The following is a 22,251-nucleotide window of genomic DNA, read 5'->3' on the forward strand; positions in this document are numbered from 1 at the left end:
ATGACTAAGCCTTTGTGTACACTATAGCTTCATGTGTGCCAGTGCTCCTAGATACAGAAGCAACAACTGGAATAAGCCAAGCATCTATTCTCTTTGCCCGTGGGGCGAGGGGGAGGGGGAGACACAGACAGAGGGGCCATTAGTTTCTTGAACTGGTTATTACAAGCTTAGATTCCATAGCTGGCCCATTTCCACAAGGGGGCTTGGATTTTCTCTCTATCAGAATTCTTCCCGATGTGCCTTGACTGAGCAGCAGTCAAATAGGCAAACTCCACCCATCTCTTCCCATAAGAAAAAGGACCAGGGATTCCTTGGCTACCTGGATCAACTCAACGGCCATACCAGCAAAGAAAAGGGGTGGCGAACCACACGTTTTGGTATGGCTACCAAAGCCAGCAAAAAACTGTGAACCACGCAGATATGACTGGGGTTCCTTTTAGAAATAGGTCCTAAGATCTCTTAAGAGATCTTAGGGACAGTAGGTACTGGGGAATATGAAATGTTCATGCTTGTTGAGGTTCTCCAAATTCCTCCTCAAAGCTCAATTCGTCTTGTTCTTGAACATGATCATCTTTTTTTCCCTAGTAGGGAAAAATGTGCATTTTTATTCAGGAAAATGTTCATTTTTAAAAAGGCAACTTTTTCCCCAATCAAAAAAATGTACATTTTCCCCATAGGCTACAACATGAAAATGCAAATTGGGGGGAGAAATGTACATTTGCACATTTTCAGAAATGGGTGACCAGCCAGATGGGCGATTAATAAATTTAATAAATAAATAAATCTCAGAAGTGCACACTTGCGCACTTGTGAACACAAAACACAAGTCTGGGAAACTGCAAAAAGTTCTTGAAAATTACATTCCTGCTCATGTTCACATTTGCGAACAGGACATGTTCAGATGACTTGTGAACAGGAACAAAAATTTTGTACAACTCTATTGGACAGACCAATAAATATGGTGGCGGTGTTCCAAAGATCTGTACATTTTTAATCTCAAGGTCAGGAGTGGGCAACTTGTGGCCCTCCAGATGTTTTGGCATACAACTCCCATCATTCCTTACCATTGACTATGCTTGCTAGGGCTGATGGGAGTTGGAGATCAAAACATCTAATGGGCCAGAAGTTGCCCACCCCTACTCTAGGTCATGGAAAACAGATGAGGATCCCAAGCTGTGACATAGCTCCAACAAAAGAACAATGAAAGACTTTAGGTATGTTAAATAGCTTATTTAACAGCAACATCCACAAACTGATGACATTTTAGTACTGCAGTAAGATGGGGAAAACTGCAATTACACCCTCACAGTAAACATTCAAACGAAATTCTTGACAAAACGATGGCCTCCTAATAATTTTCTGAAGCTGAATGAGTCACTTGCTCAGTCTCACCGTCTTACTGTTTTTAAGACTAAAATGTAAAGTCACAAAATCACCATAGACCTCATGACCTGTTCTATACCACAAAAGTAGTAATGAGCTTCCTTCAAATCCAGACTCTTTTCAAAGTAATCTCTTAATATAGTCCTTAAACTGATTTTGTCAATTGAAAAGAACTCTGAATAAAACCTGACAATTTTAGGAGTAGGCTGTGAACTTTTAATTCAGGGAACGTTTTGTTATTCTTGCTACCTGAAACTGTAGCATAAAGTGTGCCATGCATGGTGACAGTTCTAAGACATTACATGGAACAGTGATTGTAAAATAAGTTCCGTAGTTTTTGTATTTTCCATTTCAAGTAATTGCGTCCTTCAGGTTATGGCAACAGCCTTATAGTCCGTCACAATGGCTCAAGATATTATCTAGTCTTCAATAAATCACTGAGACTGCAATCCTACACACAAGTACCTGGGAGTAAGACCTATTGAATTCAATAGGACTTATTTCCAAGTAGACATGCATAGGATTGCGCTGTAAATCATGTTGTGAATGGACACAACCACCAAAACACAGCTGAAGGTAACAACATTCACAGAAGTTCATACTCTTCTTACCTTGAAGAATTATTCTAGAATAGCACTCAACGCAACTACAGAGCTCCGGCTTAAGGCCCAAATAATTCTCTACCTCTCTGTTAACCCGCTAATCTAGTTTGTTAAAATTTCTTAGTATTCCCACAGTAGTGACAATAATATTTGGGGGATAATGCTATATAATTCAGGTGGAGGTTGAAAGGAAAAGTGAATATAGAATTGCAGAATTCTGTTTAATATTTATTTAGTGGTAACCATGTTCTTTACAGAACAGAGAAATACCTCAGTTCCTGATCAAAAGGCTTACAATCTAAGACAGACATGACAAAGGTACACCGAAGAACAATTCTTGCTGTCATCACTGGATAGGGTAAACATAATTCTTCCACCTTTTCTGACATTCCTTTCAATCTTTGAAGACTGTCAACCTATTATCTCTTCTACTTGCAGTTAAAATACTTAGTTCCCAAATGTCTTCCTTTTCTCTTTGTTATCATTCTACTTCACTGGTAACGTCCAATGCATCAAAGTGTTTCCTAAGATATTTTTACTGCAACCTTCTTTTTTACCAATCACTTAGTCACCACTGGCAACTAGGAATTTTACTCAGGCAAGAAAGGCTTGTTGGTAAAGGCGAGTCCTGCCCTGCACCATGGGCAGAGCAAAGCTGTGACTATGGCAGAACCAAGCAGGGAAGGATTGGTGCTGTTGCAGCTCAAGCCTTGCAAAGAAAATCAACTAACGTGAACCTCTTCTGCCTCCTCCTTGCAGTCATCCCACATGACCAACACATTTCCCAGGCAAAAGAGGAATGTGTTGCCACCTCCAAGCAGCAGCCCCAGATTGTGGCTACAAAAACAGAGTTCTTTTGATTCTAATTCTGTACAGCATGGGTGTTGAACCTATGGCTCTCCAGATATTGTTGGACACACAGGGTAGTAGCCAAAGGGGAGCTATGCCCCCACCAATGCAGTTGGGCAGCCAGCCCCCTCACTGATTCTGTTCTGCAAGCAGGATCTCCTGCTTGTGCAACAGAGATTTAATGCTTCCTAAAGGACGCCCCGTTTCTGGATTGGGACACATTGGTGGAGCTCCTTTCTGTGTTTCTACTGGTTTCCAGTTGTTCCCGGAAGCCCTATATCTCTGTTGGGTATGTAGTGGACACCAGTTACAGAACACAATTGGCAGGGGCATAGCACCCCATTGGATACTGCCTACAGGAACCCACACCGCCAATAATATATAGTCCCTATATACTGTCATACAACATTTATTGTTTTACCCTCTTGTAGAGTGTGTGTGAAAGAGAATATGATGGGATAACAGTACAATCCTATGGATGAGGGCCAATAAACTGAAACTGAATCCTGGCAAAAAGGAAGCCCTGTGGGTGAGTGGTGCCCAGGTCTGGGAGATAGGCTCATTGCCTGTTCTTGATGGGGTCGCACTCCCTCTGAACGATCAGGTTTGTAGTCTGGGAGTACTCGATCTATCACTGTCGCTAGAGGCCCAAGTGGCTATGGCAGCTTAGAGTGCCTCTTCCTAGCTTTGGTTGATTTGCAGCTAAAGCCTCTCCTAGATAGGGAGACTTGGCCATAGTAGTACAGATGATAGTAACCTCAAGACTAGATTACTGCTATGTGCTCTATGTGGGGCTGCCCTTAAGGCTGGTCCAGAAGCTGGAGCTAGTGGAGAATGCAGCAGCTCGGTTGTTTCAGGAGCTGCCCCTTTTCAGCATACAACCCCTTTGCTGAGGAAACTGCAATGGCTGCCTGTTCACTATCAGGCCAAGTTTAAGGTTTTAGTATTAGTGTACAAAGTCCTAAACAACTTGGGACCAGGATACCTGAGAGAGCGCTGCCTTCCTTACCAAAAAGTCTGATCACTGAGATCATCAGAGGGCATGCTCCAAGTAGTTCCACACAGACCTATGGCCCAACTGGAGGCCATGCGGAGAACAGGCTTCAGTGTGGTGGCTCCCTTCCTATGGAACTCCCTGTCTCTGGAGGTCAGGCAGGTGCCAACACTGGGTTATTTTCAGTACCTCCTAAAAACAGCTCTTTCCAGGAAGCCTTCCTTGGTTAACCAGCCTCGGTGTTATTGGCATTGTTTTTTAGAAGATTGTTATCATCATCATCATCTCCTCCTCCTCCTCTATACCACCCACTGCCGAAGCTCTTTGGGCAGTTTACAACCATTCATAAAAAATATAACAGCATGACAGAATACAACAGTATGACAGAAACAGTCTTAAAAATGTTTTTAACACAAAATTTAAAACAGTATAAACAGCTAAAAACCATTTCAGTAAAATGATTTTTCATAACAGACCTGTTCAAGACAGCAGACATAAATGACCCATCATATGCCATTAAATTGCTGGGAGTAGAGGGCAGTCTTAACCTGGCGTCAAAAAGATGACAGTGTCACTGCCAGGCTGGTGCCATACCGGTTAGCAGTGAGGCAGCATGATAGCAGTAAGCGTTAATTATCGTTCATCTGCAACTTTCCCAGCATAGGATAACTGTGCTTGTTCAGAAGGAAAACAATTAGGACTTTCCCAGCACAAGAGACACCTGTTGTTGTTCAGTTGTTCAGTCGTGTCCGACTCTTCGTGACCCCATGGACCATAGCACGCCAGGCCTTCCTGTCCTATGGTCTCTCCCGAAGCGTGCTTAAGTCCATATTCATTGCATCAGTGATGCTATCTAGCCATCTCATCCTCTGCCATTCCCTTAGCATAAACATAGCCTCACTTCTCAGGCACATCCTAGGCCCTGATAAGATACTAGCCTTAGTTAGCATGGAATGTGCTGAGGCTGCGCTATCGACCTTGACTCATCTCACATGCTCAGAGGCCCACTAGCAAGGAAATTGCACTTATAATGAACCTAAAGAGAGCACTATGGATCTCTAGGCCCCTCTAAAACTACCGATGACTTGGTTACACTCCTGGGGCCATTACACTCCACCCCTAGATGATCAGAGGATGATACCAGTCTGCACGTCACAATCTCTTCTTACCCAGAGTGCCAGATCTTCTTTGCCCTGTTGTTTGATCACCAGGGGATTGATAACTACTTTACTGTATATTTTAAAATACAACAGCCATATGAGCAAGCACACAAAGCTATAAAACTACTTATGACAGTCACGGTTACTGCAACCACTTACTTCTACCCCACCCTGATTCCTTGAAACCAGTCCAAAATCAGTCTGAAGAGGGAGTCCTCTTCTAGGTGAAGTATTTTCTCACTTTGCCCATACAAAGCCTTCACACTGTGATTTATCACACTCTGCTTATCAGGAATGTAACCGCAGCATTTAGCACAAATACCGCCCGGGGCTGCTGTAATCATATGTAAAGCCAGGCAGTTCTGCAAAATAGCAGTTCTTATGTTTGTCAACTCTATTCAATGCCATGTCCACTGCTCTTCCAAAGATATTCACTTTGTACATTATGGTAGCCACCCCACCCCCAGGGAACAAACTCCAAGCATAATCAATCTCAATGAAGATGCCTCGTTGCCATCTCACCTTCCAGGCCCTGTAATTCCCTACTGCGGGGCTCTCTAAGGTATTAGAACCTCTCTAAGGTTCACAAACCTGTGGGGACCCCATAACAGTCCCAGGGAGCACCTCCTGGGGGCAACCACAGCTATGCTTTTTCTCTACAGACCTAATAACTACCATTAGGGGCAGCCCAGTTAACGCCAGGATGCTCTTTCTAATTTGTGCATACGCATCTTCCCAACACACTAATGGCCATGGTGGGGCATACACTCTTAATGGGGTAAGCCATCCTATCCCATCATGTAATTGCTCAAATCCTTCTCTGATTTATATGGATTTGTTTCCCTCTGAAGGCTCTGTCCCGGGTGGCACCGACATCAAACCATCAGGAACCACACTCAGTATCATTCGGAGTTGTAACTGAAATTAAAGACATTTGCAGGTAACAAGTAGTATTAAAAAAATTATAAAATGCACACAACAAACTTTCACTGAAATCTAACACCATGACTGGAAAACACTTCTTGCATGGTGAGGCATGATGGAGCAGATCTAGTAATCATACTGCTCCTCCAGGCTATATGGTTAGGGCCCAGCAAGATCAAGGGAAGGGCATACTCACACACACAAGGAGTTCTAGGCCACCGCTTTCACATCAACTCCACGCTGCATGAGTTCTGGCAGAGGGAAGTCCACATTTTATTTATTTATTATTTATTATTGCATTTATATCCCGCCTTTTTTCCTCTTGCAAGGAACCCAAGGCGGCTTACATTATCCTCCTCCTCTCTGTTGTATCCTCACAACAACAACCCTGTGAGGTAGGTTGGGCTGAGAGTCTGTGACTGGCCCAAAGTCACCTAGTGAGCTTCCATGGCCAAGTGGGGACTAGAACGCGGATCTCCCAGCTCCCAGTCCGTCACTCTCACCACTACACTACACTGGCTCTACACTGTCGTAGATCAAACCCAGCCTGCCATACACTGAGCTGACTACAAACATAGACACACAATCCACAGCAATGAGAGTTCAAGTCTATGAAAAGCCTCACAGTACTTTCTATGGCAAGTCTTTAATAGTTCAAAGTTCCAGTCAATGTGCAGAGTGCCTCTCAAAAGCCCAAACGATGATAGATCCAAACAGAGGAGGCTTCGGGCAATGAAGACGGGATGTTCCCAGCAAAGGCTCCCTGCCTCTGCATCAGTTCAAAAGGAGAAGGTGTGACCCTTCCAGATCCCCTGACAGACAAGGACTTTTAGTCATTCAGCAAGGCTTCTGTCTAAACAGACCAGCACTCCTCAGCTCTCTAGCAGTGACGCTTCAACCTGGGTGACTCTTCTGCAAATCTCACCCTCTGTCAGGTTCTCATAGACATCTTCTAGCCTCCCTGTCCGCCAAGGCTAGACCAGCGGCAGACAGAGAGTTGGGTGACTCCCCTGGCTCTGCTCTGAGATCACTGACAGATATAAGCTCACACAGACTCTGACATTCTAAAAACTGAATAGGCCCAAATTCTTCCAGGCTACTTCTAATCAAATCTTGACTATAACTTACAAGGCCTCACTCATTACTGAAGCTGGGCCTTGACATTATTTTCGCTCTCATACTGCCTCTTCACCCTAAACCTCCCCTTCCCTCACATTTTCTCAGTTTGGTTGCTCGGAGATTGGTGAGGGGAAGCAACTGTCTAACTAGGGAGCTTGCAAAGACATTGCCAGTGCTTCTGAGCTTTCAATGGGTCTAGCTGGAAATCTAAACCCAAGTTATTTCAAACACATTAGAAACAACAAAACTATCTCTTCTGCAAGGAGAAAAGGAGAGATCTACATTGGCTGTTCACATGGCTTTACACACTATAATCAGCTATGATCCCCTCCCCTTCGCAAAAGTAAACGTAGGGTTACAGGGCAATTTTGAACTGCATGGCTCTTACCAGCAAGGGAACAATTGAACTTTTCAATGCTTCTCAAATGAGGACTAAGGAAACTGAGGCTTGAGTGAGGGGAAAACTCTTGGGGCTATCCATCACTAGGTAGACTAGCCAGGGATTCACACCATGACCCCCCCCCTTCCTTTTCCTCCTTCACTCGGCACATAACTCTTCCGGTAGTGCCGAAACTCAAGACGCCACAGGGAGATGGGGGTCGCTTTATACTTGCATTCTTTACACAGCCATCAATCTTCTTTGGGAGGCAGCAGGGTGATTTACAGGGATTAAATGTAGAACTTCACAGTTGTTATTTTTGTAAATCCCGGGTTCGGTACAAGACACGATGAGGTAAAGGGCAACTGAATCTTTGCTTTGTCAGGGGCAACCAACGACTCAGGTCAGCTTTTTTCTGCTGGGGTCTCAAACAGAAACACAGTTTGCAGTTGTAACATCACTTACAGCGTCAGCCAGCCAGCTATGTAGGTCTCACTGTTTTTGGAGACAGCTACTACGATATCTTCTTTTTCTAAATCAGGTTGGGTCTCCCAGCTTACAGGGTTTATTGCAGCTTGCAGGAGCGTGGTAGTAGTGTTTTTGGCTTGGCTAGGAACATGCTGTCAGGTTTCTCGATCGCTTCAGCGCACACGCTTAGGCAGTCTGACACTGGACACCCAAATCAGTGAGATTTCTTTATTGCAGGGAATCCCACAGCAAAAGCTTAATGGCTACACTCTTCAGAAATCATATAGCTGATGGTCAGTAGCTACAGGCTCTATGAAACTCTGGAACAGTTCAAAGCTAAACACTGTTACTGTGACTGAAGTCTTCAGTGTGGTTGCTCCGTTTCATTCTGCCTTGGGACCGTCCCCTGGCACGCTTTCCGCTCTAAGAGGGATCTAGCCCATGCTCCGGGTGCTGATTCTTCACCTTTACTCCGTTCCTCGTCTTCACCTTCTGGGTCTTCATCTTCAGTTTCCACTTCTTAAGGATTTCATCCCAATCAGGCAATGTGATGATGTTGCATACTCTGGCAGTCTTTGGGCAATTCTTCTGATCTCGGCTACTTCTGCAGCCTCACGCTCCCACGCCTCATTGGAGGCCAAGCTGTCTTGCAACGTTTCTCTAATTAACATCCTCAGATCTTGTTCTTTCCCCAGCTAGTCCTTGAGCTTTTCAGCTTTCTCTCTCCATTCTGACTCCTTCTGCCCGACAGTTTGCAATGCTGTCAGCAAAAGCCATGCCAGAGTTCCTGCACTCTGCGCCTCCTTAGCTGACCACTTTTCCAGCTGCAGAGATTCGAACGCAGTTTCCAGAGCCACTGGCATACAGTCCTTCTTGACCTCTGGGCATGCTCCCGGTCTGCTCAGGACTGCTGATTGCTTTGCGACCAGACCCCACAGCTCCAACTGCGGACAGCCCGGGAACTGCATCCTCCTTCCCTTTGACTCTGAAAATATCAGTTCTCTTGGCAGCCTGCTCACTGAGCCAACTGTATGCCCTGGCCATGGGTTGCTAAGGTTTGGAGGTGCTGAGATAGTCATAAGCCAGATCCAGGTTTGCTTACAAGGAGACTTTAATGAGTACTTACAGCACACAGGCATACCCAATGGTTGGATCAGACAGCTTCTCTGAACACAGAGCCATGGGGTAACATGCGTTTTATACCATACATGTTAGCAGTGAGGCAGCATGACAGCAGCAAGCGTTAATTAGCGTTCATCTGCAACTTTCCCAGCATAAGATAACTGTGCTTGTTCAGAAGGAAAACAATTAGAACTTTCCCAGCATGAGAGACACCTGTAGCTTAGCATAAACGTAGCCTCACTTCTCAGGCACATCCTAGGCCCTGATAAGATACTAGCCTTTGTTAGCATGGAATGTGCTGAGGCCGCGCTATCGACCTTGACTCATCTCACATGCTCAGAGGCCCACTAGCAAGGAAATTGCACTTATAATGAACCTAAAGAGAGCACTATGGATCTCTAGGCCCCTCTAAAACTACCGATGACTTGGTTACACTCCTGGGGCCATTACAAGCTGGTAGAAGGCACTCCAAGCCACTAAGGCCACCTGAGCCTCAAGTGACAGAGATGGCTCCAGGAGATTCCCCAAGCTACAAACCTGCTCCTTCAAGGGAAGCGCAACCCTATCCGGAACAAGCTGAGCACCCTCGATCCAGTGAGAAAAACCACCCACTACCAGCATCTTCGTCTTGTCTAAATGGAGCTTCAGTCTATTAGCACTCATCCAGTCCATTGTCACAGCCAGGCACTGATTTAGCACATCCATAGCCTCACCTGGTGAGGATGAAAAGGAGAAAGAGAGCTAAATGTCATCAGCATACTGATGACAGCGCACTCCAAAACTCCGGATGACCCGACTCAGTGGTTTCATGTAGATGTTAAATAGCATAGGAGACAAAACCAACCCTGGAGGAGCCCCATGCTGGAGAATCCACAGGGCTGAGCAATATTCCCCAAGCACCACCTTCTTGAGCCAGCCATCCAAGCAGGGGCAGAACCACTGCAATGCAGTACCCCAACTCCCCGCTCAGACAGTTGCCCCAGGATACTATAGTCGATGGTATCAAAAGCTGCCAAAAGATCAAGGTATATCAACAGGATGTCAGGAGCGCCCTAGCTGCCTCTTGCAGTCCCCTCCAATAGCCAACTCAGGACACAGATGATGAGGATTCTTTCCAAGGCTTTATTCCTTTATTACTTAATGACTCTTACAGATACTAATCACTAGTGACTAAGCAAGGAACTGCTCTGGGGATAGATAGCAGAGTAGCCTAAGCTCCAGGTAAGGCAGTTGGTCCCCGTTTGAAGGAGGACCCCGGGAAGACTCTGAACTTATGGGCTGTGGAGAGATCCTCCCTCTTACCCTTGGGTCCTTGGGATGTGACCCCTGTTTTAGCGCCAAACGAGTGGAGCACCTCCTTTCAGAGGCCTCCATCTGTTGTCGCTCCCTGCGTCTGCGCCGAGCACCCAGCAAGCCCCCCTCCAGCGCTCTGTCACCGCCAGGGTCACTATCTCTCTTAGGAATGCTGGCAGGAGGAATCTCTGCCAGCTGCTGTGCTTCTGAGAGATGAGCAAGCTCCTCTCCCACAGATTGCTGTTCTTCCTCAGAATCAGAACTGCTCTGGGGCTCTATGGGCTCAGTTTCCACCCTGACACAGGGTCACGCTCCCCCTGGCCCTGTACGTAATCACACAGGGCAACCAAGGCTGTTTCCATGCCAAAATCTGGCCTGAACCTTAACTGAAATAGATCTAGATAATCAGTCTCATCCAAGAGTGCTTGGAGCTGGTTGGCCACCACCCACTCAAGGACCTTGCCTAGAAAAAGAACATTTGCTACTGGTCTAAAGTAATATCATGTTTCATTCTTTTTATCTTTTGTTCATTTTATCTCTTGTTGTTCACTGCTCTGGAATCTGTTTAGTTGTGGAGCAGTATACAAATGCTGTAAATAAATAAATCCTATGCATGTCTACTCAGAAGAAATCCCCGCTGAATTCAATGGGACTTTAAAAAAAAGACAGCTAAGGGGCTAGACCTGCTCTGTCCATAAGCAGGCTAGTAGAAAATGTTGCAGGCTAGTCACTTTTGTGGGCTTATTTATAAGGCAGTTTTCGTCCAGTGAAGTTTTGGGTCAGTACTAGATAAACTAGTTTACTAGATAAACCAAGCAATAAACCCTAAATCTTATTAGATGCTTCTGTTATTGTGTGTTACTGACTCAGATTCTAAATCATTCTTTCCAGTGGGCACTGCTTTGCCAGTTATTCTCCCTCATAGGGCTATTCCATATACTGTATGGCAACAAACTTGGTTTCCCATAGAAAGTACACTCAACCAAGATTGGCTACAGCCCCTTGTTACCTAATGAGCATGCCTGTGTGACATTGTTTCCAAACATATTTGTCTAATACTTTTATCTGAGGTGATTTTTAAACATACAATATATAATACACACATTAGATTCCATTTGTCCTAATTTATCATTGTTTTAGTAGCTCAGCTTTCTAATGGAGGGAGCAATCCTATGGCCACTACATAATGTCTAGAGGGCCATAACATTTTTCGGTTTCTGGGAACTGAGGTTGGAGTCAGGGCTCTGAAAGTGGCTCCCAGAAATCACACTCCCCGCCCCCTCAGAGCCAGTACGGTTCTTTCTGTGCCATCTTCTTCTCTACGCTCGGAAATGGAGTGTAGAGAGGGCAAAAAGGGGGTGGTCCCAGGGACAAGGAGGGAAAGAGACTGCAGAAGCCGCTTTACAAGGCTTCCTATGCACTGCATGGCCTCCTCCCTCCCACTCCGACGTCCCCGGCTAGAAAATGCAGGGCAGCCAGAACATGGACGCAAGGATCGCCTCCATGCTCCAGCCAACCTGCACTGAATAGGCATTGGCCTCCAAGTTCAGAGGCTGATGTTTATCTCCATGGGATTGCACCCTTAGTAAGTTAATTTTGTGTTTTATCCAATCCTCATGTCTGCAGGAAATATAAACATAGATCACAAACAGGAAAATGTACACTGTCTACACCATACACATAATCAAAATGCTATTTTTAAAATAAAATATGAATTATGAAGAGATTGTTTTGTCTGATGAACAATGGATCAAGGATGTCATCATTCAAGATTTAATTTATGGTCACATGAGAACTCTCCACTAGCCCATAATTTTCAAAGTCTCATAGCTGATTTCAATATTTTTATCTACAGAAATTCCAAGAGCTGTAATTCTCACTTTGGTTTTGCACTCAGGTACACATACCTGATGCTTTTACTTTAAGAAAAAGAAATTGCTTTAAAAAGCTCTCTGAGTTACCTTCAAGACACCTTAATTAGACAAAGCTAAATATAGGTAGTTGCCCCTCAGTTACATCCGTTTACCTATTTCCTGTATAAGCATTTCATCCTAAGAGGTACATTGCATACCCTATGAAGGCTCACATAGTAAACTAAGAACTAAGAAGTACTGGTGAGAAACGAAAAGATGGTTTGACCAAAACATTTCAAAGCTTAACACTCCACCGCTAAACAAATCACATGAAATAAGTTTGGTTGATTACTGTGGAATTTATATCTGTCAAGAAAATCAAGGAAGCTGATCTGCAGATGCAAACATACTGTGGACAGGTAGTGCCTGAAGCTATGACGACTGACACGGTATTTATTGTCTAGGAAAAACTGTTTGGACTAGGTTAAATCATTAACATCTTCTTCAATTATCTTCTTTTACCACCTGTTTCATTACATAGAAAGACTAAGAATTTTAGAACTAAACTATGCATGATGGGACAACCCATCCACATGTTTTCCCTATTTGTATATGAAGTGGAGGAGAGCTATCTATATAAAAAAGGAGTAGGGGAGCAAAACCTGCCCCCGCCCCCACCTTGCCATGCTGTGCTAAGTTACTTAAAGAGCACTTTCTCCTCCCTGGCACATTTCCAGTATCAGAATTGGGCTGGGAGAAAGGTACTTAAGGCAAAGGAGCATGGACAAGTAATGTGGGAAAAGGGGTGGGGATCTTGCTCCCTCTCCCCATACAGTGCTTTTCAGGCAAAGAATGGATTCCAACCACCCTTGGTGTATATGTAAATAGAGCTGACATGTATTAATAATAATAATAATAATAATAATAATAATAATATAAATAAATAAAGCTACTCTACAGCTTATATCATAAAGATAAAAACAGTACAAAATATTCATGAAAACATAAATGCAGATTGTTAAAATACGATACAACTAGCACTAAGAAACAGCAGCAAGGCTAAAATATGTTACATATTAAAAGATAGCAGCAGTAGAACTATAAGATGTTATATACATTAAGAGTCCATTAAAACAAGCGTTTTCTGTTTCTGATGGAAGTCTCAGAGGACGCAGTTTGGGCCTCAGCTTTGCTTTTCAATTGTAAATTGTAATGATCTAAGGCAGAAGACTTTATTATTATTGGTATTTATATACCACTGAATATAACAAAATCTCTCAGCAGTTCACAGTATTTATGATTATCAAATAAAAAAGGTAAGATGCTACACCTATTCATACAAAACTTTGCAATGCTCACACACACATTCTTGATTTGTCATAGTCCCCTCCCCAAGTTATGAGATAGTCCAACTGTGTAAAGAATCAAATATTAGATCCATGGTTTTCAAGCTTCATACCCTCAGGAAACCCTTTCCATCTCCATGACTAGAAACCCGTGAGGTTGTAGAGAATGCAGACATACATTTTAAGTTGTTTTCAGTTTATGTGGAGCAGCCAAGTCTAGTGGGCCTCACTATTGCCCTAGACAAAATAATGTGTATTCTCGGACATGCCCAACTTCTTTCTATGACTGTGTATCGCAGGGAAAGATCTGTAGAAGTAGGCATTTTGCCCTTCCAGAGACCTTGCCTGCCACTATGAGCAGGCCTGACATCAGCGACCGGCATGGGTGGGCAGCTGCTGAGGGCCAAGCAGGTCAGAAGGGCCCATCCCTGCCACAGCTGCCGCCATCCTCCTTCTTGCCTTCCAAGCCAGTCCTGCTGGCAAAGGAAACATTATGGCTGAGCGTACAGCCCTGTAGTGTCCCATTTTAAAAGGAAACTTTTTTTACTTTCATTTTGAGCAGCAGCACTCTAAACCGATCAGATGATGCCTGGGGGTGGGGAGACTCAGCCAATGAAGGCACAGGAGTGATGTAAAGCCTGAGTCCCCTACCCCGTAAAAGCAGCATCTGATTGGTTCAGAGAACTGCTACTCAAAATGTAAGTATTTTTATTTCTTTTAAAAGCACACGTAGGGCCTGCAGGCTCAGCCAGCCAGATGTTATCATGCTTTGCCACTGGGGCCTGCTGGGCGAGGTGAACAAGAGGAACAACCCTTCCACCCCCAATTAAAAAAATGGAATGGAGAAAGGGAGCTTTGGTAGGCAGCTTCGGGTGGGTGGGTGGTTTCTGAGGGTGGGGGTGGGGCCATCAGCAGCACTATACTGAGGCACCACTGGAATTTGATTATGAATATTCCCATTGAGAAACTCCAGGCTTCTTAGGAACAAAGCTTGAAAAATCTGTGTTAGATGTTATCAGCTACCTCCACCATGCAGCTCTAGCCTTGATATACTAAGAGCAAGGCCTATTAACCCAGCAACATGCTAGAACAGAAAACAAGTTTTGATGCCCAAGTTGCTGCACCAAGCTTCTTTGTAAGATGAACTCTTCCTAAACTGTTCCGCAGAATCTGATGGTCCACACCTCAACTTGCCCACCAGTTTGATAGTAGCCCCACAAGCGCTCCTCAGCCTAAGAAGTGGCCTAAGGAGGGGAACATCAAGGCTATACCTCAGCTCTCCCACTTAGGATGGCAATGGCCCCACAGGTACCTCTCTGCCTGAGAAGAGGCCTAAGGAGAGGTGGACCAAGTCAGTAGCTCTACCGTAGACCAACACAAGTGCATGCAGCCTCCCTGAATGCACTTCACAAAGTGGTACCAGCCACACATGTCATCCTCTAAGGCAAAGGTGAGCAACTTGTGGCCCTCCAGAATTTTTGTCCTACAACTCCCATCAACCCTAGCCAGCACAGCCAATGGTAAGGAATGATGTGAGTTGTGGGCCAAAACATCTGGAGGGGCACAAGTTACCCAACCCTGCTCTAAGAGCAGAGCTGCATGGAGCAGCACAATGTACATGCATTCACATTCCTGGTACGCAGCCACCAATTCCATGTAAAATTCTCAGCCACTGGCAATGCTAAACCTGTGCATATTTCACTGTTTCCTCTATACCTACTCCTAAACCCCATGTTCCCATCCAGCACGTAAACAAATGGCAGCAGGTAAACAAATGGCCAGTAGAATAAACTAGGCTGTGTAGATTAGCTGTGAAGGGAAAGACCAGAAGCACTTTGAAGGGAGATGCAAGGATAGCTCAGTGACAGAGTACATGCTTTACATGCAGAAAGTCCCAAGTTCAATTCCTAGCATCCCCAATCACAAGAACATCAAGTAGGAGGTCTTACAAAGATCTCTGGTAAAGACTTTGACAATTGTCTCTAGCCAGTAGAATCTAATGAGTAGATGGTATGAGGCTAGATGAACCGGCAGCTTCACAAGTTACCATGATCCAGATGACCCCATGTTGCATTTTTCATTGCAAGTTGCCATTTCCAAGGATCTTCTTAAGAGCCCACACAGATTATTTATATCTTAACTATTAAAAGATGTACTCTTGCTTTGTAAACTTAGAGCACATTGTTTTACTAGAAACCCTATTGTCTGACAAACAAACCCAGAAGTACACTATGCACCGCTAAAGGCAACTCAGCCTTCAAAAATGTGGCAATGAATTGAACAGCTTCTGAACCCTGGTCAAAATGGATACTTTATTTCATATAGCCCTGAATAATAAAATATCTATAATTCATATATTTTATTTCACATAGTCCCCAAACAAATTTCTCCAGGAAACTGATAACCCTGAAATCTGTGTCTGTTTATCATGGTACAAGGAACAGATCTACATCTAAGTTTTACCCCCCTTAACCTCTTCAAAGGCGTGGCTCTTATTCAATGATTTAATTAACTCATATAAAGAGTTTTCACCTCACCACAAAATTTACTCTCAGTCTAAAGATTGTGCCTTCTGGGCAGACTGGAGTCCTGTCACCTCTCATTTCAGTAATTAAGGATATGTTTATGCAAGAGGTGAAGTGATTATGTCATTTTCAGGAAAGGAAGGGAAATAACATGCTGTTGGTAGATATGAATAAAGAAGATTCTCACAAGTTTTACTGGAGATGCGATTTCCACGTTCAAGGTAAGATGACATTATAAAATAAAAAAAACAAAATTGCTATGCAGGACTGAAAAGTGATAGGTTAGGAGAAAAAGAATGTTTAAAAAACTTGAGAAGCATCCTATAAAGAAGTTATTAAAAAATTCAAGCAGTGGCTGAAATAAGACTACAGAAAAAATCCAGTAAGGAAAGATCAAAGAGGATGACAAGACTGATCTCTTGTTAAAAACATCTTGTAGACCAGAAAACGTTAGGATGTCATTAAGCAAACATGACTAAGATGAAGATTTCATACAGCAATTTCAAACAGAAAGAATTAAGTGGACAAGAAGGTTTTCCAAATGAAGTTAGGTGAAACACAAAGCAAGCATGCACTTTACATCCAAGATAGCTGGAAGAAGCAGACATGTTTTAAGATATAAAAAGAAGACAAGAATACTTATTGAGCCTGTTTGTGCATGCTGGCCACCATTTTGAATATACAAGCCCCAGCTGGCAGTTGCCATGGCTTTTTGTGTGAACACAGGCAGCAGGGCTTGTTGAGGGTTATCAAATAACCCATGGCTTCTTTTGGACCGTTTGAGTGTTGTCTAATCTCCAAACAATCCCTGCCACCTGGGTTCACATGACACGACAAGCTATGGCAAGCTGGGCACCCATGAACACCATGGAAAAATGGCGCCCATGGATGCCCAGCACAACACAACTGCCCCCACAGGTAAATTAAGTCATGGTGGGCTGTCATGTCATGAGAACCAGGTCAGATTGCACTGTGAGGAAAACAAATCAGAAGTATGAAGGGAAAAACTTTACATGAAAGGATAAGGAAAATGAGGAGACTGTATGGTAGGCAAATAAAGAACTAGATACGATGCCAAGGTTTTTTACCTTCTCCCATTACACATCAAATTTATCCACAGGGAATATTATTAAAGAGTAGCTGAGCAAAGAAGAATAAAATCAGGGTAAGGAGATAAACTTGGGTGTAGGGTTTAAAAACAAAAACAAACCAAACTCCTGTGGTATGGTGAACTAACGTAAAAAGAAGGAAGAGAACATTTTGGAAAGAAGACATAGACAAAAGGTTCAAGGCAGAACAAATATTTGCAAGCAAACAAGCATCATGGAAAATGCTACTTCAAAAAAAAACAGTAGAGCTGACATGAATGAAATTCTTCCAGATGAATATATACAGTAGATGCAAAGAAAGGTAGTGGTAGAGAATGATGTAATGGTCAAAATTAGAAAAAAAGGTAATCTAGCAACTTGAAGTAAGGAACAGCAACAAGTATGTCAAAAGATACACAGTGGATTCAACCTAAGGAGAAAGTCCCACAGAAAAAGAAAATCCAAAATGTTGATAAATTGTGCAGGTCATATAAAGAACATGTAAAAGAATGAGAACAGATAGAACAGAAGCTGAACATCTTTCAGGGGTTGTTTTAAGCCAATGGTAATCAGCAATATGGATTTGTTAAAACTGGTTAAGCTAATCCATGACTTTTTTCAACACTGTTGATTCAAAATATGGAAGTATGGAGCTGAATGGAACCAAAAAGCCATCTAGTGGTTCAATCCTGGCTATGGCTTGAATTTAGCAAGTGCAGTGCAACGCTGGCAAATAAAGATTTGTTAACATTGGTTAAAGCTAGGAGAAGCAAGAGGATGAATGGGATGGGCAGCAAATCAATGGGAGTTCCTCCATGAATGTTGTTTGGAGCCAAAAAGAGAAGCTCTGCACAGCAGTTTGGGACAAGTCTCAAGATCAGACACTAAGGCCCAGGGTTGATAAAAATTAATGATTTTTTTAAAATCAGATTTCGTAAAATTTAAATCAGATTCTGAAATCTTCTTAAAACAATTAGTAAAAAAAGTGACTTGGTCAAAGATATCGTGAATACTAATGATACAACTTCTAATTATATTCTATGGAGATAGAAGATAACCTGATCAGTCCTATTCTGCACTGCCGGTGTTGTACATGTACATGCTCTCACTCTCTCAAGGCCTGGCCTCTCTCTAAATGCAAAGATAGGGAAGATCAGTGAATAGAGAATTTGAGGAGATGGAGTAGATCTAAACAAGGATGAGGTGTTTGGGTATAAATGCAAGGGATAGGGGAGGAAAATATAAAGTGAAACCAAAAGTGAACAGAACATATTCATGCAGTTCTGACTGTTGAGGAAACTTCTGTTGCATGTATCCTCCATTGTGTATCTACCTTCTAATGAAACCTACATCTCTGCATATGTAGTAAGGTTATATTAAACAATGATGTACTTCTACTAAAAAATGATACTTGAAGAGAATCTTCCTCATTAGTGATTTAAACTGTGACTGAAATCATTAAAATTGAGTCCTTCAGAGAAGCGATTTAAAACATGATTTAAGGGCGCAATCCTATGCATGTTTAGACAGAGAAAAGGCCTACAACTCCCAGCATGCCCCAGCCAGCAATGCATAGGATTGTGCCCCAAGTCAATTTGATTTAAATCAAATCAGCCCTGATTCACACACAATTATAACCCAGGGTAGATCACTCCTCCTGCAGTAGATCTCTCCTGCTTGGCTCCTCCTCCCAGGAAGAGCAGCTAAACAAGCCAGGGAGATGTTAGCATTACATCCAAACCTGGAACTCTGGCTTGTATTTTCCCTGACAAATCAGAGTTATAAACCAGGGGCTCTGCCCCTAGTTTGTTTAGCAGCTTCCACTGGCATAAGGAGCCGAGCAACAGCGATCGAGCCATGTGCATTAGCACACTAGCTCTCTACGCTAGTAACACAGGGGGGTTTTAACAACAACAAAAATTGCGTTAGCATTGCATGCAACCCAAACCTCATATGACTGAACTGGATCAAATGGATCAATGCAGAGGACAGGAAATGATGACATGGTCAAAACATTGCTTCACCACATGCCTAAAACCCAAAATTCTGGCAGGCTAGATGTTATACATTGTAACTGGTAATTATGCGGAATATTTACTCATAAATTTGAACAGCACTCTTAAGTTCACATAAAGATAAATGAACAATACAACCATTATACAGCATTCTAACAGTCCCATCTTTGGCTATTGAAGTCTCTCTCTCTTTCTGGCCTAGAGAAAAATGCTGTTCTGCTGAAGGAATAGATGAGTATGGATAGCGGGAGAGAGGGAACACAATACATTGACAAATTACCTCTTTCTCATACACAAGACGGAAAGTCATCTGAACACAACTGCGACAAATTAGCCATGCCTATCATTAGACAATGAAAACTTCACATCTATCCCTCAAGAATGCAATGTGACCAAAAACAAACCACAGTACAGCAATAATAGTTATGAGACTCCTGGAAGGAAAGGTTCCTCCTGTGCAAGCACCGAGTCATTGCTGACTCCTAGAGGGACGTCACTTGTGCTGGCGTTTTCTTGGCAGACTGTAGCGGGGTGGTTTGCCATTGCCTTCCCCAGTCATGACTACCTTTCCCCCAGCAAGGTGGGTACTCATTTTACCAACCTCGGAAGGATGGAAGGCTGAGTTGACCTGAGCCAGCTACCCGAGGCCCAACTTCCGCCGGGATCAAACTCAGGTCATGGGGAGAGTTTCGGTTGCAATACTGCCGCCTACCACTCTGCGCCACATGAGGCGAGACTCCTGGAACATACCTGCAAATCCAACTCTTTTACTTAAGGTTACTCCATCTGGAAGAGTTGGTAGTACTCTCGAACAGCTTGTCTTCACAATTACTAATTACTCCTTCAGTATGAAGCATGCAAATGGAACAAATCCACCCTTTTTCCTCCACCACCCTTATTTTATGTAGAAAATTGTTATCAAAAACATCTGAAGAGATCATTGATCTTTCTTAAGGGATCTGTAATATATGCCTCCAGAGAGAGCAGTTGAAGGCAGACATGATTCTAAATGCTAGAAGACACAAGTACAGTATAGTAACTGAAGAATTCTGCCTGGATGTGAGAAATCCTGGTTGGCCTTGGACAATTAACCCCAGTCAAGTCTACCTCACAGGGCAGTTGCCAGGATAAAATGGGATAATACGCCAGCCTTCCTCAACCTGGTACACTCCAGATGTGTTGGACTACAACTCCCATAATTCTCAGCCAGCATAGAAAAGGCTGATATAAGCCACCCTGAGCTCTTTGGAGGAAGGGTATGATGGAACAGGTGGATGCAGACATACTTCCCATGTAGGAAGTGATGGATAAGGGACTAAACATACACACATACACACACAACTATGCATAAATGATATGAAGACAGATAGGAGAGCACTGCAGTAAGGAGTGGTGAGCATGGAAGCAGCTGAAGCACAAACAATGGAGAGTACACAGTGTTGCAGATTATTTCAAAGTACAAATACAGGCAATACTGTAAGGGGCAAGGCAAGGGGTATTAAAGTAACCTGAGGAGATAGGAGTGGAGAAGAGAGGAAAGGTGCTCTTACAGAGCGTCAAGTAAAATGCAGCAAAGGTGTGTAGAATTTGGCAAGAATGCCAATACTGAAGGAAGCTGCTGCTGAGATTTACCCTAAGGACAGACTCAATGGCAGGGTCTCCACAGGGCAAAGGATGCAGTGAGGCACCACCACTGTACAACCTACAGGCTATGTGTATGGGTGGGGGATGGGGGGTGGGGGGTGGAACTGGACACAGGACAAGCAAGCAGTGGGTCAACAAAAGTTCAAATACAGGCTCTGAGAAGGGCAGAGGAAAACTGAGGATCCTGGGACAGTGGGGGGTGGGGGTTAAGCACCAGTTTAATGATGAAGATGGGAAGGGATTGTACTCTTTGTCCTACCAGTTGGCAAAAACAACAACAACCACAGATAGGCAGCCGCAAGAGGGATGCACTTGCAACACCGTTTTTAATTCTGCTAGCTTCTCTTTTATGTACTTTTAGTTTCATCCCTTCCTTACTTCAGGCACTTTTAAGCAGCAGCTGCAACCCGATACATTTATAAAATAAAATATCAGGGTCGGAATGTTTGTGATTGGAGGATGGTGGTGTGGCAACAGTGATGGTAATTCGAGTGCTATATTATATTCCGGGTTGCAACCAGGGAGCCAGCTCAGAGCACGGGAGCAGCCGTGAGTGGGATTAGATGGGGAAGGGCATGGGGTTTAGGGGGCTCCAGACTTCCCCCTTCAAAAAAAATATATTTAATTTTGGTTGCACAAGTTATTGCAACCCACTCCAGGAAAGAGGGGTGTAAAAATTCCGACTAAATAAAAACATACCAAGGTGAAGATTGGGAAGGGGGTGCAATTGGTGCAAATAGGAGGGGGTGGAGAGAAGTGCGGTAGGGGAAGACCTGGAACCTGAGAAGGTACATCTGTAACTGAAGGGGGGGGGGGACGAAGAGAGCTATTATTAGGGCGATATCAGGATGATGAGGTCTCACTCTCGCTTCTCTCACACACGTACACCCCACATACACGCACACCTTTCCCCTTACCTGCGAGGCGGCGCTCCCGCAGCAGCCCATGGCGGGCTCGGGGCTGGGTCTCTGCCGCGGGCTCCAGGCATCCAAGCGCCGCGATTTCCCAGTCGCCCGCCCGGCCCCAGGGCGGCGGCGGCGGCGGGAGCGGCAGCAAGGCGGCGGGGGGGGGGGGGAGAGGCGGGGAGGAAGGGGCGAGAAGGGGTCGCTTGCGCCGCTGCAAGTGCCGCTCGCTCCCCCAGTCAGCCGCTCGCTCGGTGTCCGCAGCGGCGCCTCGAGTCCCTTCACTGAGGCGGCGGCGGCTCCCCGTTCCTCCTCCCGCGTCCCAGCGTCGCGCGGCGTTCCTGAGGGCGGGGCTCGGCTCGAGCGGGCGGGGGGAGCGGGAAGAAGAGGAGCAGCGGCAACACAACAGCAGGCAGCCGGCTTGCTGCCGGGCTTGAGCGCGCCTCGCCTCGGCTCCACCAACCAGGCTGCCTCGCGACCTGGAAACAGGCTCGGAACCCTCCCTCCCGGGGACGCAGAAGACAGCCGGGCCGCATTACGGCGAGCACACACAGGAGCTCCGCGTTGAAATCACTGCGGGCGAAA

The 22,251-nt window shown here is 44.4% G+C and overlaps 1 protein-coding gene across 2 annotated transcripts in view; it reads right to left on the minus strand.

The window, feature by feature from the left end:
• SLC44A1 (solute carrier family 44 member 1) overlaps nt 1-22,000 on the minus strand; it is a 103,948-nt gene extending 81,948 nt beyond the window's left edge. For both annotated transcript variants that reach the window (XM_084834779.1, XM_084834778.1), the window contains exon 1: nt 21,682-22,000. In XM_084834779.1, coding sequence (XP_084690905.1) covers nt 21,682-21,711 — 30 coding nt within the window. In that variant the 5' untranslated portion in view covers nt 21,712-22,000. The remainder of the gene's footprint in view (nt 1-21,681) is intronic.
• Nucleotides 22,001-22,251: the final 251 nt, after the last annotated feature.

This window comes from Heloderma suspectum, chromosome 2 (assembly GCF_057233095.1).
Source record: "Heloderma suspectum isolate Gila_16-S chromosome 2, 16-S_ref, whole genome shotgun sequence".
Taxonomy (NCBI): Eukaryota; Metazoa; Chordata; class Lepidosauria; order Squamata; family Helodermatidae; genus Heloderma; species Heloderma suspectum.